This window comes from Triticum urartu, chromosome 4 (genome assembly GCF_003073215.2).
Source record: "Triticum urartu cultivar G1812 chromosome 4, Tu2.1, whole genome shotgun sequence".
NCBI classification, from domain to species: Eukaryota; Viridiplantae; Streptophyta; class Magnoliopsida; order Poales; family Poaceae; genus Triticum; species Triticum urartu.
In genome coordinates this window covers 11,194,703-11,207,364 of record NC_053025.1, presented here as the reverse complement: position 1 = coordinate 11,207,364, position 12,662 = coordinate 11,194,703, and the positions used below count along the sequence as shown (strand labels likewise).

Sequence of the window (12,662 nt, the reverse complement as noted above, 5' to 3'; positions counted from 1 at the left end):
CAATACCAATTAAGGCTGCGTTTGGTGCACAGGAATTATGCAGGTTCGATTTCCACGGGAATATTTTCCTGTAAGCCCATTCGCTCCACAGGAATCAGCACTGTTCATTTCACAGGAAAGTGCCCTCGATCTGTACTTTTCATGGGAAAGAGAACATCTACTCAGACCAAAGGAAACGCCCTGTTGAAAACCTATGGTTTGCACTGTTCACCCACCTTCACTTCCTATACTTTTATCCATTCCTTTGCTTTGCTCTCCTCCAGTCCCTAAAAGACTCCTTTTGAAAATCCCACAATTGCTTTTTTGTGTGATGAAAACATATATTAACTAACATAAACCATTAGAAGACCTTTATAGAAATTGTAAAATACATGCAAATTTTCAGGGGTGCTGAAGTCTTCTCTGTCTGAGCGGAGCAAACTTGTTTAAACCCAGAAACTTGTAGAAGCAGCCGTTGGGAAGTCGACAATGTAATCTTATCATATAAACTTGATCAAACGTAGAGAAGTTTGATTTAAAAAAATAACAATACACTTTATAGTAGTACTTCTGAACTGAGAGAGTATTTGTTCTTTTCACCTGCAAAGTTCGAATGAGTATTTGTTTCCCTGATTGGTAACGGGAATTATTGAGAAATACAACAGGAACATATGACGCAAGCACGGCCAGAACAAAAGAAAAACGAAGAAACTTATAAGATGGCTGGTGGTTAATTACAAGGGAAGTAGCCATACATATACTGATTTTACATCTTCCTTTTCTCATTTTGCGTCCAAACGAAACTAACGACAGCAAGGACGGAAATCAAGCAGAGTTTTGCGCATGCAAATGATGCCAAGATCACGGCCATCGGCCGGCTTCCCCTAAAAGCTCCGCCCGGCCGGCGGCCTCACAAGAAAGGCCGCGTGTTGGGGACGAAGACGAACGGCGTGGCGAAGCACGGCTCCACGCCGACCCACGCCGGGCACGACGCCGGCGGGCCTTTCAGCGCCGCCATGTAGATCGCGGCCAGCTTGCGGACGGCACGGCGGAGCCAGCGCAGGCGGAGGCGCCGCAGGAGCCCGCGGCAACGGCCACGGCCACCGCCTGCCCTGCCACTGCCGCCGCCGAGCCGGGCGACTTGGAGCTTACGGCGCCGGCCGAGGCCGAGGCCGCGCCACAGCACCCCCCGGCGCCGCGGCGTGAGGCTGCATGGCGCGCCCTCCCCCATTCCTCTCGTGCCTCTTCTCCCTTTCTCCTCGTACGTCTCGGTGGCTATGCCTCTATGCTATGGCCTGCAGCTGCCTCGTACGTCTTGGCGTGGTGCTTTAGGAGGAGTCAACTTTGGGAAGCAGCCAAAGGTCCAGGTACTGCTGGTGCTGTAGTTGGCGTCATGCAAAGCCATATCTATCTATCCATCCATCTATGGTCTATCTCCAGCAGCCCTAGCTATATCTCTAGGGGCATTGCCGTTGCGTGGCTCACCCTACGTTGGCCGGGTTCCAGTTCCAGTACTAGCTGGCCAGTGTCATCCCACCCGGCCACTTTGGCTTTGGAATGCTTTCCCTGTCGATCATGTCCACAAGGCGGCGGGTCATGGCGCGCACGCACTCTCGTACGTACGTGGTGCCGGAGCGGTCACCGATGGGACAACGCTACACCTAAGTAAATTCTTCTATCTATCTTACGAACAGGCTTATGTGGAAATGTTTGATTGGAAAAGAAAAAGGAGAGGGGGGATGGGAGGTTTTACTTAGCTTTTCGTAAAGCAATACGTATCGGATGCACATAGCAGGCAGGGTGATAAGTCTGGACAAAGTCACATTTTGAATGCCAACCCGCCTTGCGGAAGCAACTTCGTCGCCAATTGTGCTCATTGTGCTCAAAGTCGAGCGTGTGTCAGGTTTTGTTCATTCCAAGGAGCCATAAATAAGTCGTTTGAAAATTAAAGTCTGGCCAGGCGATTTTCTGGCCATTGATTGCTGCTCTAAGAGCATCTCCAACAGCTGCCCAATGCGTGGAGCCTAAAAAATGGGTTTACAGTGCGCAAGTAGTTTTTTTAGGGCGTTAGAAGACGTTTGCTTCAACAAGCGCTGTAAAATATGCAGCGCGTGAGTCCAGCGGTCCCAATCAAGCGATCCCATCTGCAGCAGCCCAGAGTTTGCAGCGCGCGCGACCGGGCGCACTAAATATGCTGCGCGCGATGCCTTTTTAATGCGCGCGCTGCATTAGTTATAGCGCATGCGTTTTTTGTGCGGCCGCTGGAGACTTCAAATCAGGTCCGCGCACGCTAAAAGCAACTTTTATACTGTGCGTCACTTATATAGCGCTTCTGTTGGAGATGCTCTAAGATTTGTGCTCTGTTTTGTATTTCTGTTATGTGGTGTGTCTTGTTTTAGACTCAATTTTCTTGACCCTTCCCATGTTTTGGGTCAGTCAATTCCTTCACGATATGCCTCTATTTAGCCCATCTGACTCCTCAGCCCTCCTCTCTCCCTTTATTTTTTTTGTTTCTATGTATTTTTTTCTTTTCTTTATTAGTTGTTTTTCCTTTTTTCTGTTTTATGGGTATTTTTGGATGTTGGGTGAGTGTAAATGTATACACGTAAATAATATACAATATATGTGAAAATTGCATTATTATATGATTATTTTTTGCATAAAAAGTAGTTCAATTCACGTGTATAGTTGTGTGATGTTTTTGTTTCATTTTTTTCTTCTGAAAGGATAATACATTCCTTGTTAGAAACTCTTTTTTTTTGTAGAATTTCACTACTGTATGTATCTTTCTTGCATATTATAAAAAATGCAATTTATGTGTAAATTATGTGCAAATTTTGTCATTATTTGGTTTACTTTAAATTTTGTTTTCTTTTTCTTGGAAGGTAATACCAATGTCACTAATTCATTCATGTGACGGAGCGGTCACCGATGGGACGCGCATAGAAGGCAAGGCTACCATTACCAAGTACGGACGGGGTCACATTTTGAATGCCAACCCGCCTTGCGGAAGCAACTTCGTCGTCGACCATGTGTCAGGTTTTGCTCGTTCCAAGGAGTCACAAATGGATCCAACGCGCGCGCGGGGTGGTGGTGGTGGTGGGGGGGGGGGGGGATATGCCCCCAATCCTTTTTTTACTACACGTCACTTGGAAATCAAATTAGGGTCATCGCCATCTCCTTTCGCGTCGCCGCCTGCGGCCTCGTCTATGGGACACTGCGCATGGTGGCGAGCAAGGCCCGGAAGCGTGGAAACAAAGACAAGACCAAGAGGTATGAGGACTACGCGCGCAAAATGAATGATTGGATCAAGCCCCTCCTAGACCTGGCCAATCCGATCTATAACTACATCGACGGCTGAACAAGGAACACCGGTAACTTTCAAGAAACTACCCTGCTGCCTACTTACTAGTACTATGCAGCAGATCTCCGCCCAATAAGTTCAAAAAACCCAGTTAATTAAGACCGTGTATGAGCGCTACTATGTCTGAGAACTTACGTACTTATATGATGTGCTTTAAGTGTGTGCATGGAATGAATGGATGGATTTACTAATATTAATTGGTCTATGCTGTGTTTTAAGTGTGATAAAGGAATGGATCAATATTCGCACAATAATTCATGTATCAGATCAACTGTTAAAACATGTTGTGTGCACCAAAGATTTTTCATTATGCTAATGATTAAAGCCACATATACGAGCAATAGGGCAAGCACCATTTCATAAGAGATGTATCAGATCAATTGTTAAAACAAACATGTTGTTCATGAGCTCCCAGGGCGGGCATGCGAGAAAAAGAGATGCGTGGACGCTTGAGGAAAAAGAGGAGGACGATCACGTACCTGATAGAGGAAGTCGATGGACCCCGATGTAGCAGCATGGGTGGAGCCAAGCCCTGGGCACCTAGGGCCCAGGCCCGGGGCATGGTCTTTTTTTCTAGCTATTACATAGATAGATTTTCATATAGGCCTGGGGTACAACCCATGTGTAACGCAGAACAGACGAAGGCCCAGGCCTACTGGCTCACACCGATGACTGATCCACGTTGCTTTCCGCCACTGCATGCACACACAAGCACGATGCACGATCTAGCTCGCAACCTCCAACGATCATGCGGTCGCGCCGCGCCGCCGCCTCCCTGCTCGACCGTTCCCGTTCTGCCGCCGTCCTCTTTTTTTTAGAAATGGAGGATGACCTCGGACTCTGCATCTGGAATATGCATACAGCCACTTTATTGATTATTCTCGAGGACCACTGCTGCCGTCCTCTACCAGCCGTCATCCCGGCCTCCCCACTTCTGAGCACCCCTGGTTGATTGGTTCCCCACCTAGTCCCGCCGACCTGCATGACTGCGCAGCCCCAGCCCACGCCTGCTGGCTGTAGATTCTGTCCATAGTATTTTGCCGCCCGCCCTAATCCCTAGCACGGCAGCACCCCTCGACCGACTCTGAAGCTCTTACCATGACGCAGGTATTTGAAGGAGAGCTCCTTTCGTTCGTGTTTGATTTTGGGTCATATGTCGTCTGATATGCCTTCTGATGTGAGAATTCTAGCATGCTTTTGCGCGTGTGATTCAGGGAACGGGAGGTGAAATGGGCAACAACATGAAGCAGCCTTTCTCCCCCTTACTAGCTTGTAAATCAGGTATGTATCCTTTTTTAAGGGATTGGATGCTTATTTTGGGGGAATGCTTGCGGATCTTATGATTTTGCAGTGGAAATTTCTTGTTACTATCTATGTTCAGCAATGTGGTGTTGTACTGAATATGTTGTTTGTGTGGGTAATGAAACATATGGTGTATAGGAACAAAAGGAAAGCTATTTCAATTACATTAGTGGGCACAATTCACCTTTGGTTGTAACAGTTCGGTGTCTTGGGTGTATCGATGTATGCATGTGTATGTTAGTATGTCGGTATGGATAATTTCTAGCATGATTGGTTTGATGTCAAAAATTGGCATGCCAACATTTGGCAAATGAGTGCCTAGGGAAGTTCTCCCCTCGCGCTGGAACAAAAAAAAATTAAGCCCCGTTCTTGCTCCAATCCTGGCCCCGCCACTTGGTATTGGTAGCAGCAACGTGTAGCGGTCCTTGTAGTAATGGCGCCCCGACTGGTCGTAGAGCGTGTCCTGCGCGCCCAGGAATCGGCACCCAACGAACGCCGCGTTGTCCGCCGACACCCGCAGCGCCACCGCCTGCTTCCCCGTCGCCCCGGCGTTCGGCACCGGCGTCGTGTTCTGCCAATGCAAGCGTGCGCGCGAATTAGGACACCCAATCAACATGCTTAGGGCTAGACATGGGGTAGCGAGTAGCAGGTACAGCAGCGGCGGTACCTTGAAGGTGATGTTCCTGGGGATGTCACGGCAAACGACGCCGAGCCGTACGTGCCGAGCGGGCGCCCCCTCGGCCTGGCGGGCGTGTCCGCCGTGTCGCCCCACTACACAATCGTCTGGTCGGCGCCGGGGCCCTCCAGGGTGATGAACGCGCCCCATACGAGACCATCACGAAAAATAACTAATGAGTGACTTTTGTACCTGGAGTCAATCCTTACCGCTGATCCGTGACTTACCGCGGATCTGTGATGGACACATAATCATTGTTGCCATGCATTAATCAAAGAGAATGTCATTGAATCGTGTCCACCATAAGGTGCCTCCTGGTATTTTGCATGACGAATATAGTAGGGTCATATGAAACTACAATTGTATGATACCTGTATTTTTTTTAATGTAATATCTACTCTCTCCGTTCCTAAATATTTGTTTTTCTAGACATTTCAAATGACTACTACATACGGATGTATGTAGATATATTTTAGAGTGTAGATTCACTCATTTTGCTCCGTATATAGTCACTTGTTGAAATGACTAGAAAGACAAGTATTTAGGAACGGAGGGAGAACATGGATAAGTTAGTAGTGGGACCTATGTGTCATCAACTTAATAAAAGAGAAGAATCACGTGTACATGTTTTCTTTAGACCAGCATGTATGTATAGGTTGAAGCACAGCTCAGCCGACGGCCTTGTAAAGCCCATTGAACACAGTGGCCTTACTTATCTTCAGCATAGCCCGCAGCCTAGCAAGCCTAGAATAACGACGTCTCCTGTTTACAGTGTAGGTTGACACTCGTCGACCAAACGTACACCGGGAACTCCTATCCGCCGCATTTTGTGGCAAATAGACTCGCGACGCACACATACAAATCCTTGTAAACACGCACCGAGATATCCAGTCTGCCGCATTTGGCGGCATATAGACTCTTGACGCACACATACGTAGCCTTGCTGCCCGGCCCTTTTCCTGGCACTATACGAGCAAAAAATCACAGAATATGTGGGCATAAAGAGGGATTGGGACTCCTGAAATCGAGCAGCACGAAGTTTTTAAGAACTGTAAGCAGCGACGGATTTGAACATAACTTGAAAATTTGGGACGAGTTTTTTTTTATGAAAAATGATTATATTTTTGAAACGTGAATATTTTCTAAAATTATGAATAAATTCTTAAAACTTGATTATTTTTGAAATTTCTGAAAAATTTTGGACGCCCATGAACAGTTTTTGAAATTCTGAACAATGCGGACATTTCTAAGAACAATTTCGTGAAAATGCAAACATTTTCTGAATCCAAGAACAATTAAAACAAAAACATTTTTTGAAATCAACAAACAGAATTTGAAATTCCCGAACATTTTATAAAAACGCGAACTTCTTTTGAATTTGTCAACATGTGTGTATATGTTTGTTTTAGACCAGCATGTATGTATATGTCCAAGCACAACACAGTCCAAAGCCAGCAAAACGCCCTTTCTTTAGATTTTTCTACGTGGGCTGAAGCACAGCTCAGCCACCGGCCTAGTAAAGCCATAGCGTACTTTCTTTTCTTCAGCACAGCCCGCAGCCTAGCAAGCCTAGAATAACGGCTTCTCCTATCTGCCGCGTAGGTCGACACTTGTCGGCCAAACAAGCACCGGGAACTCCTATCTGCCACATTTTGTGGCAATAGACTCACAACACACCCATACGTAGCCTTGCAAACAATCACCGGGAGCTCCTATCTGCCGCATTTTATGGCAAATAGACTCACGATGCACACATACACAGCCTTGCTGCCCCGCAAACCTCCTGTTGTTATGCACTCAAACCTAGCCTTTGAAACCACTGAACTTTTGTAACCAAACGAGCAGCACGGAGTTTTTAAGAACTATAAGCAGCGCCAGATTTGATTTTTTTTGAAAATTTTGAATGTGTCTTTTTACGAAAAATGTATACTTTTTGAAATGCAAATATTTTTAAAAATTATGAATAAAATTTCTAAAATTCATTTGTTCAATTTCCGAATATATTTGGAACCTTGAAAACGGAAAAAATTCTCGAAATTATGAACAACTTGAATATTTTTTAGAACAATTTACTAAAAAATAAGAACATTTTTTTGCATCTGAGGACAATTTTTGAAACAATTTTTTAATCCACAAATAAATATATGAAATTGCGAACTTTGTTTAAATACTCAAACGTTTGTCAAAAACACAAACTTTTTTGAATCTGCGAACATGTGTATATGTTTTGTTAAGACCAGCATGCAAGTATAGGTCGAAGCGGAACACAACCCATAGCTAGCAAAACGCCCTCTCTTTAGATTTTTCTGAGCTCGCCTTTGCTAGGGTGGGGGCAAGGTGGGGTGGTGTATGCCAGCTCTGGCCGGGCATGGACCTGGTGCTGTTCAAGGGCGGGGAAGCAGGTGCCTTCCCACCCATCCCTTTTTTCATCTTGGTTACAGCCTGGGGCAGGGATGGAGTTGGTGCCATGGATGCCGGGGCGACAGTATTGGTGGTGGGGGCCACGGTGCTCAGGGGCAGAGAACGCGGCTCGGGCGCTGTCTTGTGACCACGGCTCGGGCGCTGTCTAGTCAGATTCGTCTGGATTTGACCCCTGTTCGTCGGGTGCAATGCGGGGTGGTGGCAGTGGCCCTCTGGGTTCCTGCGTGGATGTGGGCTACGACTGCGTGGATGTGGCGCATGGTGGTAGCTCGGGTCGATCCGCAGCGACGGCTAGGCGTGCTCTGGCATCTGTCCGTTGGCGAGCGGCTCATGTGGTTGTCTCCAATCCATTCCAAGTTGTGCTTGTGCAGGACGTACCGATGGGCTGTACTTTTCCCACCTCTGTCCACCGTTGAGGGGTGATCCATTCCAAGGGGCCACAACATCATCCTTGCCTCCTGTCTAGTGGCGGGGTGCCACCGGGGAGCTCCCCTTTGCTAGGGAAGGGAAAGGCGGGGTGGTGTATGCTAGCTCCGGCCGGGCATGGACCTAGTGCTGTTCAGGGGCGGGGAAGAAGGTGCCTTCCCGCCCATCCCTTTTCTCATCTTGGTTATAGCCTGGGGCAGGGATGGAGTTGGTGCCATGGATGCCGGGACGGTGGCATTGGTGGTGGGTGCCACGGTGCTCAGGGGTGGAGAACGCGGCTCGGGCGCTGTCTCGTGATCATGGCCGCGTGGGCGGCGTGGTGGCCAGGGTGTGACGTTCGATGGTGGTGGCCTGGTAGACCGTATCATATATATTTGGTATTGTACATATTGATATATTTTAATATAAGTTTGGTCAAACTTTGCAAAGTTTGACTTGTCACAAATCTAATACGCGGAGTAAAAAGAACAAGAGGGAATACGAATATCTTGTTTCCGGTTTTGGGTGTCCATCGTAATACAATGAAAAGATAATAATATTGTAAATTTTGGATGCATCCTGTCCCCAAAAGTACACCATATCTGGATCTTTACGTGAACTGTACGTGGCATTTGTAAGGTGGCTTAGGTGAGAAATACTCAACCAAGGCTGGAGCACGACAAACTTGATCAGCTTGAGAGTATGCAACTTCCAAATTGCACGTGATTGATACCGACGAAGGCGTCATGTACAAGAAATGCTCGCGGCAATAGGCCAACTAGATCAGATTGAGTATGCGATTCCCAAGTCCCCATGAAAACTGCCTTGCATGAGATTAACAATGACGATGGCGTAGCTCATCACAATTGGCTATAAACTAGCTGGAAGTTTCTCTACACGAGGTCAGATCAGATCAGATGTTCAAAATGTATTGTTTCCAGTTTGGAACGGATGGCCCAAGTGCATCTTCTCGAGAGAAAAGATGCATATGAAGATGCAAGATTATTATAGTGCAAACGCATGCAGGGTGCCAGATTGATGCTTACATCCGGATGTGGGCTGGGTTGTATACGAGTATGCCAACCATATATATCAATCACATCAGCCTAATTCTTGGTATATACTCCAACCTATTTCGCCTTTCTCCATTAATTGGTGGCACCCTAATTATTGTGAAATTTGCCATCTCTAGAGCACAACCACATAATGTCAACGGTAGATCAGAGTATCAGACTGACTCGTCATCGACCGAACCATGTCCAACAAGGTGCGTTTCATCCATTCCGATGCATTGTTTCTCTGTGCTAGACCTAGAGGAGTGAGTTGTGGAACTATTTCCGACTTTTCAGATGATCATCAAACTCGTAGCTCAGGTACTTGGCTTCACAATCTAATCACAGAAGTTTGATCTTCTAACCGAACTTTTCAAAGGTTTCTTAGTTCCGCCTCATCAATTAGACAGAATCCATATGTACTCAAGTCATCAATACAGTCACAAAGTACATGTAACCACTTCATGTTGTCGTGCACACTGGATCAAGAACTACATTCTCTAACTGTGTGGAGTAACCTAGATAGCCATTGGGAGTTTGACATTTTATTTGACATGTGGAGGCTCAACTCATAAAAACCTGTCCATTGCTCATGGAGGCTAGATTAAGATAGTTTATTTCATTAGTTTTAAAATTCCTTAATTGGATTATTAGGAAATTACGGTGTTGAAGCCGGCTTATGACCAAGTGGTTAGTTCGTGTCTAAGAAATTTGAGAGTTTGATTCTCTATCTTTTATGAAAAACCATGATGTTGCAATGCCCATACTATATTTTTATCGATGCATGCTTGATCAATATATATTCCGATTTTATTATGTCTAATGAGCTCTCCCAAATATCATGCACGTGCAGCCCGTAGCAGAACTTCACTATATTCATTAGCACTTATATTGAACATGACACAGGGATATATAAGATTACATTCAACACTCTTATCAATAAGAACTTTATTTCTCAGGCCACACCGAGCCGATAGCCAAAGGCGTAGAAGATAAAAATTAAAGCAAGTACACGAGATTAGGACAACATATATATGCCGCCCTTGTTATATATTGCTGGAACACTGAGAAGCGGAAGCTGACGAGTAAAGCAGTAAGTTTTCCTAAGGAACACTTGCTTCTACTAATTTGGGGTTGGGCGCACATAGGCTCCAAGCTGATCAACAAATTGGCCAGCCCGCCCGAAGAAGCCCACAATGCTGTGACGGTCTGGCGCAGTGGTACGGAAAGGGGTATTACCCGCGGATTGTTTTCCGAATGGTCCATATGTCTTAACATTGGTGACAATGGAAAGTGATGTGACAATATTCAATCCTAGAAAGTTACCGGTTGTGCCAAATATTTCCTTCACGCTCTCTGAAGGACCAAGCTGCAGGATCTGCAAGGAAAGGAATGTGCAAGTGATTATAACACCATATATTATTTGCCTTCGCTCCTAGTGTTAATAAGCACCACAAGGGAGTAAATAATTTGGTGTCAGATTGTCAACATTATTCTATAAGTGATCCATGACCTGAGCTCATTATTCAACAAATTCAAAATTTCACTCACCGGCTGCTTAGTCCCGCCGCTGCCACCAAATGGACCGACTGTCCGCCTTGCGCCGTCTAGGCCGATGTAGGTGAAGGCAATGGAATCAATAACTTCGGCACTCTGAATTGTGACACTTTCTAGACGCTGAGGTAGCTCTGCCTGTGGGATTTCAAATGGTGTCCCTCCATTCCCACCCCACGGCCCAACCTTTGTCAGGGTGTTCTGCACATAAATATACATGTATGTGTGTGTGTGTTAGAGCTAATTAGAAGTAGAATGATGTACTCACATTTTGCATGTGTCCAAACCATGACAAAAATACAAATTAGCTAGCTAAGCTTCCACAATTTAATAGATTAAGAAAGAAGACGAGGAAAAATGAATCTCACCGGCTTTGGGAAGTTGAAGCACACAACACGGAAACGAAGCTCTCTGATGTTTCCACCTGCCAATTCCTTGATTTTCTTGTAGGTGACAACACCTTGTGCAAAAGCGAACTCACCAGTCCCACCCGTAACTACCCATTCACCTTCGTCGGAAACCAAATGTCCTTGCACACTGAGGGAGGACCCCTTAAACCTAAAACACAAGTTTGTAAGCATCACACACGCAAAAAATAAATAAGTATGACAACATAAGTTCAAAGGGAACATTTTCTGAAAAATGCATGCATGGCGAACCTCTCATCGGTGAACACTGTGTTGAACGACATAAACCAGGCTCCGCTGCTCTTGCCGGACCCTTGATGCAGGCCTTGTGCACGCGCAACAACTTTTGCCGTGATTTCAGGACCATCACGGATGTCCCAGTCAGTAGCAACGGTGACACCGAACCCCTGGGGAAGCTTTGGGTTCACTGTAATGAGCTGGTTAGCACCATTTGTTGCTTCGAGCTGCTGCTGCACAAACAGGTGGAAGAGATGCTCCTGGTACTGGACCGGTGCGCTAACCGCAGCGGTGGTTTGGTAATATGAAGGGTTTGCCTTGGCCATGCTGATCGAGATTCGAGAGTAAGGAAAGCTGGTTTGGTGTCTAGGGTTCTTGTGTGGGTTGGGTGTGGAATGAGATGGAGTGAAGGGAGGCAATTTATAGGCATGTTAGGCACCACTGGGTCGTTTGAGCGCCTACACTCCCTCCGTCCGTGTCCGGAATTAACTGTCGTTGAAATGAGTGTATCTACACGCTAAAACACGCTTAGTTACGCTCATTTCAACAACGGTTAATTCCGGACGGAGGTAGTACTATGGAATTTTGAATTCTGGAAGTGAACCCATCAGGCAAGTGCATGCTGCCAAACTTAATTTATGTGATCTTGTTGCTTCCGATCAGGATCACGAGCTTGATAAACATATCTATGTAACCACGTCATTGCTTCAGATCAAGATGTACATCCACACTATGGTGACATTCGCTAAGTTAAAAACTGACAGTGGTTTAAGTGTCCCCACGTATTGTGGATCTCCATACCATTTTGGGAGTACAAAACTCCCTGCGATTGTATACAATTCTGCAGTCGCAGTTGTGACAGATACTAGCCATGCATCGTGATCACATGCGTATCAAGTATTTTGATGTAGGAAATGACAAATAAAAATTCGAAATTTCTGTATAAACTATGTGTGACGAATTATAGGAACGAGGTATATGAAAATAACATTGCTTCTAAAATTTAATTGAGTATGTACTGTCTAACTAACCTCAATAGTTCAGATCACAATTTACCATTAAGTGCAGCACCAATCAGATGTTCCTCTCAATGTTAAACTTTCAAGTGTTGTCAACTTATGCATAAAGGACTGTACAAAATATCGGCTTGTTCGAGGCTTAGCGATCGTGGGAAGCAAGTAGACATTTCCTGGTCGTGCATGTGAATATTTTGTATGCGCTTCCGTTGCATTAGTTCTTTTACATAGCTGCAGTTTTTTGTAGAA

General features: G+C 45.8%; 2 protein-coding genes across 2 annotated transcripts; both read right to left on the bottom strand.

Annotated features, from left to right (window-relative positions):
* Nucleotides 1-561: 561 nt before the first annotated feature.
* Nucleotides 562-1,295, bottom strand: LOC125553401. The gene has a single exon (XM_048717187.1). It carries the CDS (start codon nt 1,208-1,210, stop codon nt 890-892), a length of 321 nt encoding a protein of 106 aa, XP_048573144.1. The 5' UTR covers nt 1,211-1,295; the 3' UTR covers nt 562-889.
* An 8,837-nt stretch (nt 1,296-10,132) lies between these two features.
* On the bottom strand, nt 10,133-11,800 carry LOC125553399 (myrosinase-binding protein 1-like). The gene is made up of 4 exons (XM_048717186.1): nt 11,413-11,800; nt 11,122-11,311; nt 10,751-10,954; nt 10,133-10,577 (listed from the first exon to the last, which is right to left on the bottom strand). Exons 1-4 carry the CDS (start codon nt 11,721-11,723, stop codon nt 10,323-10,325), a joined length of 960 nt encoding a protein of 319 aa, XP_048573143.1. The 5' UTR covers nt 11,724-11,800; the 3' UTR covers nt 10,133-10,322.
* Nucleotides 11,801-12,662: the final 862 nt, after the last annotated feature.

What these genes read in the sequence shown, in the direction of transcription:
- LOC125553401 (XM_048717187.1), bottom strand. Translation starts at nt 1,210, where the DNA reads ATGGGGGAGGGCGCGCCATGCAGCCTCACGCCGCGGCGCCGGGGGGTG.
- LOC125553399 (XM_048717186.1), bottom strand. Translation starts at nt 11,723, where the DNA reads ATGGCCAAGGCAAACCCTTCATATTACCAAACCACCGCTGCGGTTAGC. An exon ending in ACAGTGTTCACCGATGAGAG is followed by an intron (nt 11,312 to 11,412) that starts GTTCGCCATGCA and finishes CTTGTGTTTTAG; the next exon opens with GTTTAAGGGGTCCTCCCTCA. An exon ending in GCTTCAACTTCCCAAAGCCG is followed by an intron (nt 10,955 to 11,121) that starts GTGAGATTCATT and finishes ATTTATGTGCAG; the next exon opens with AACACCCTGACAAAGGTTGG.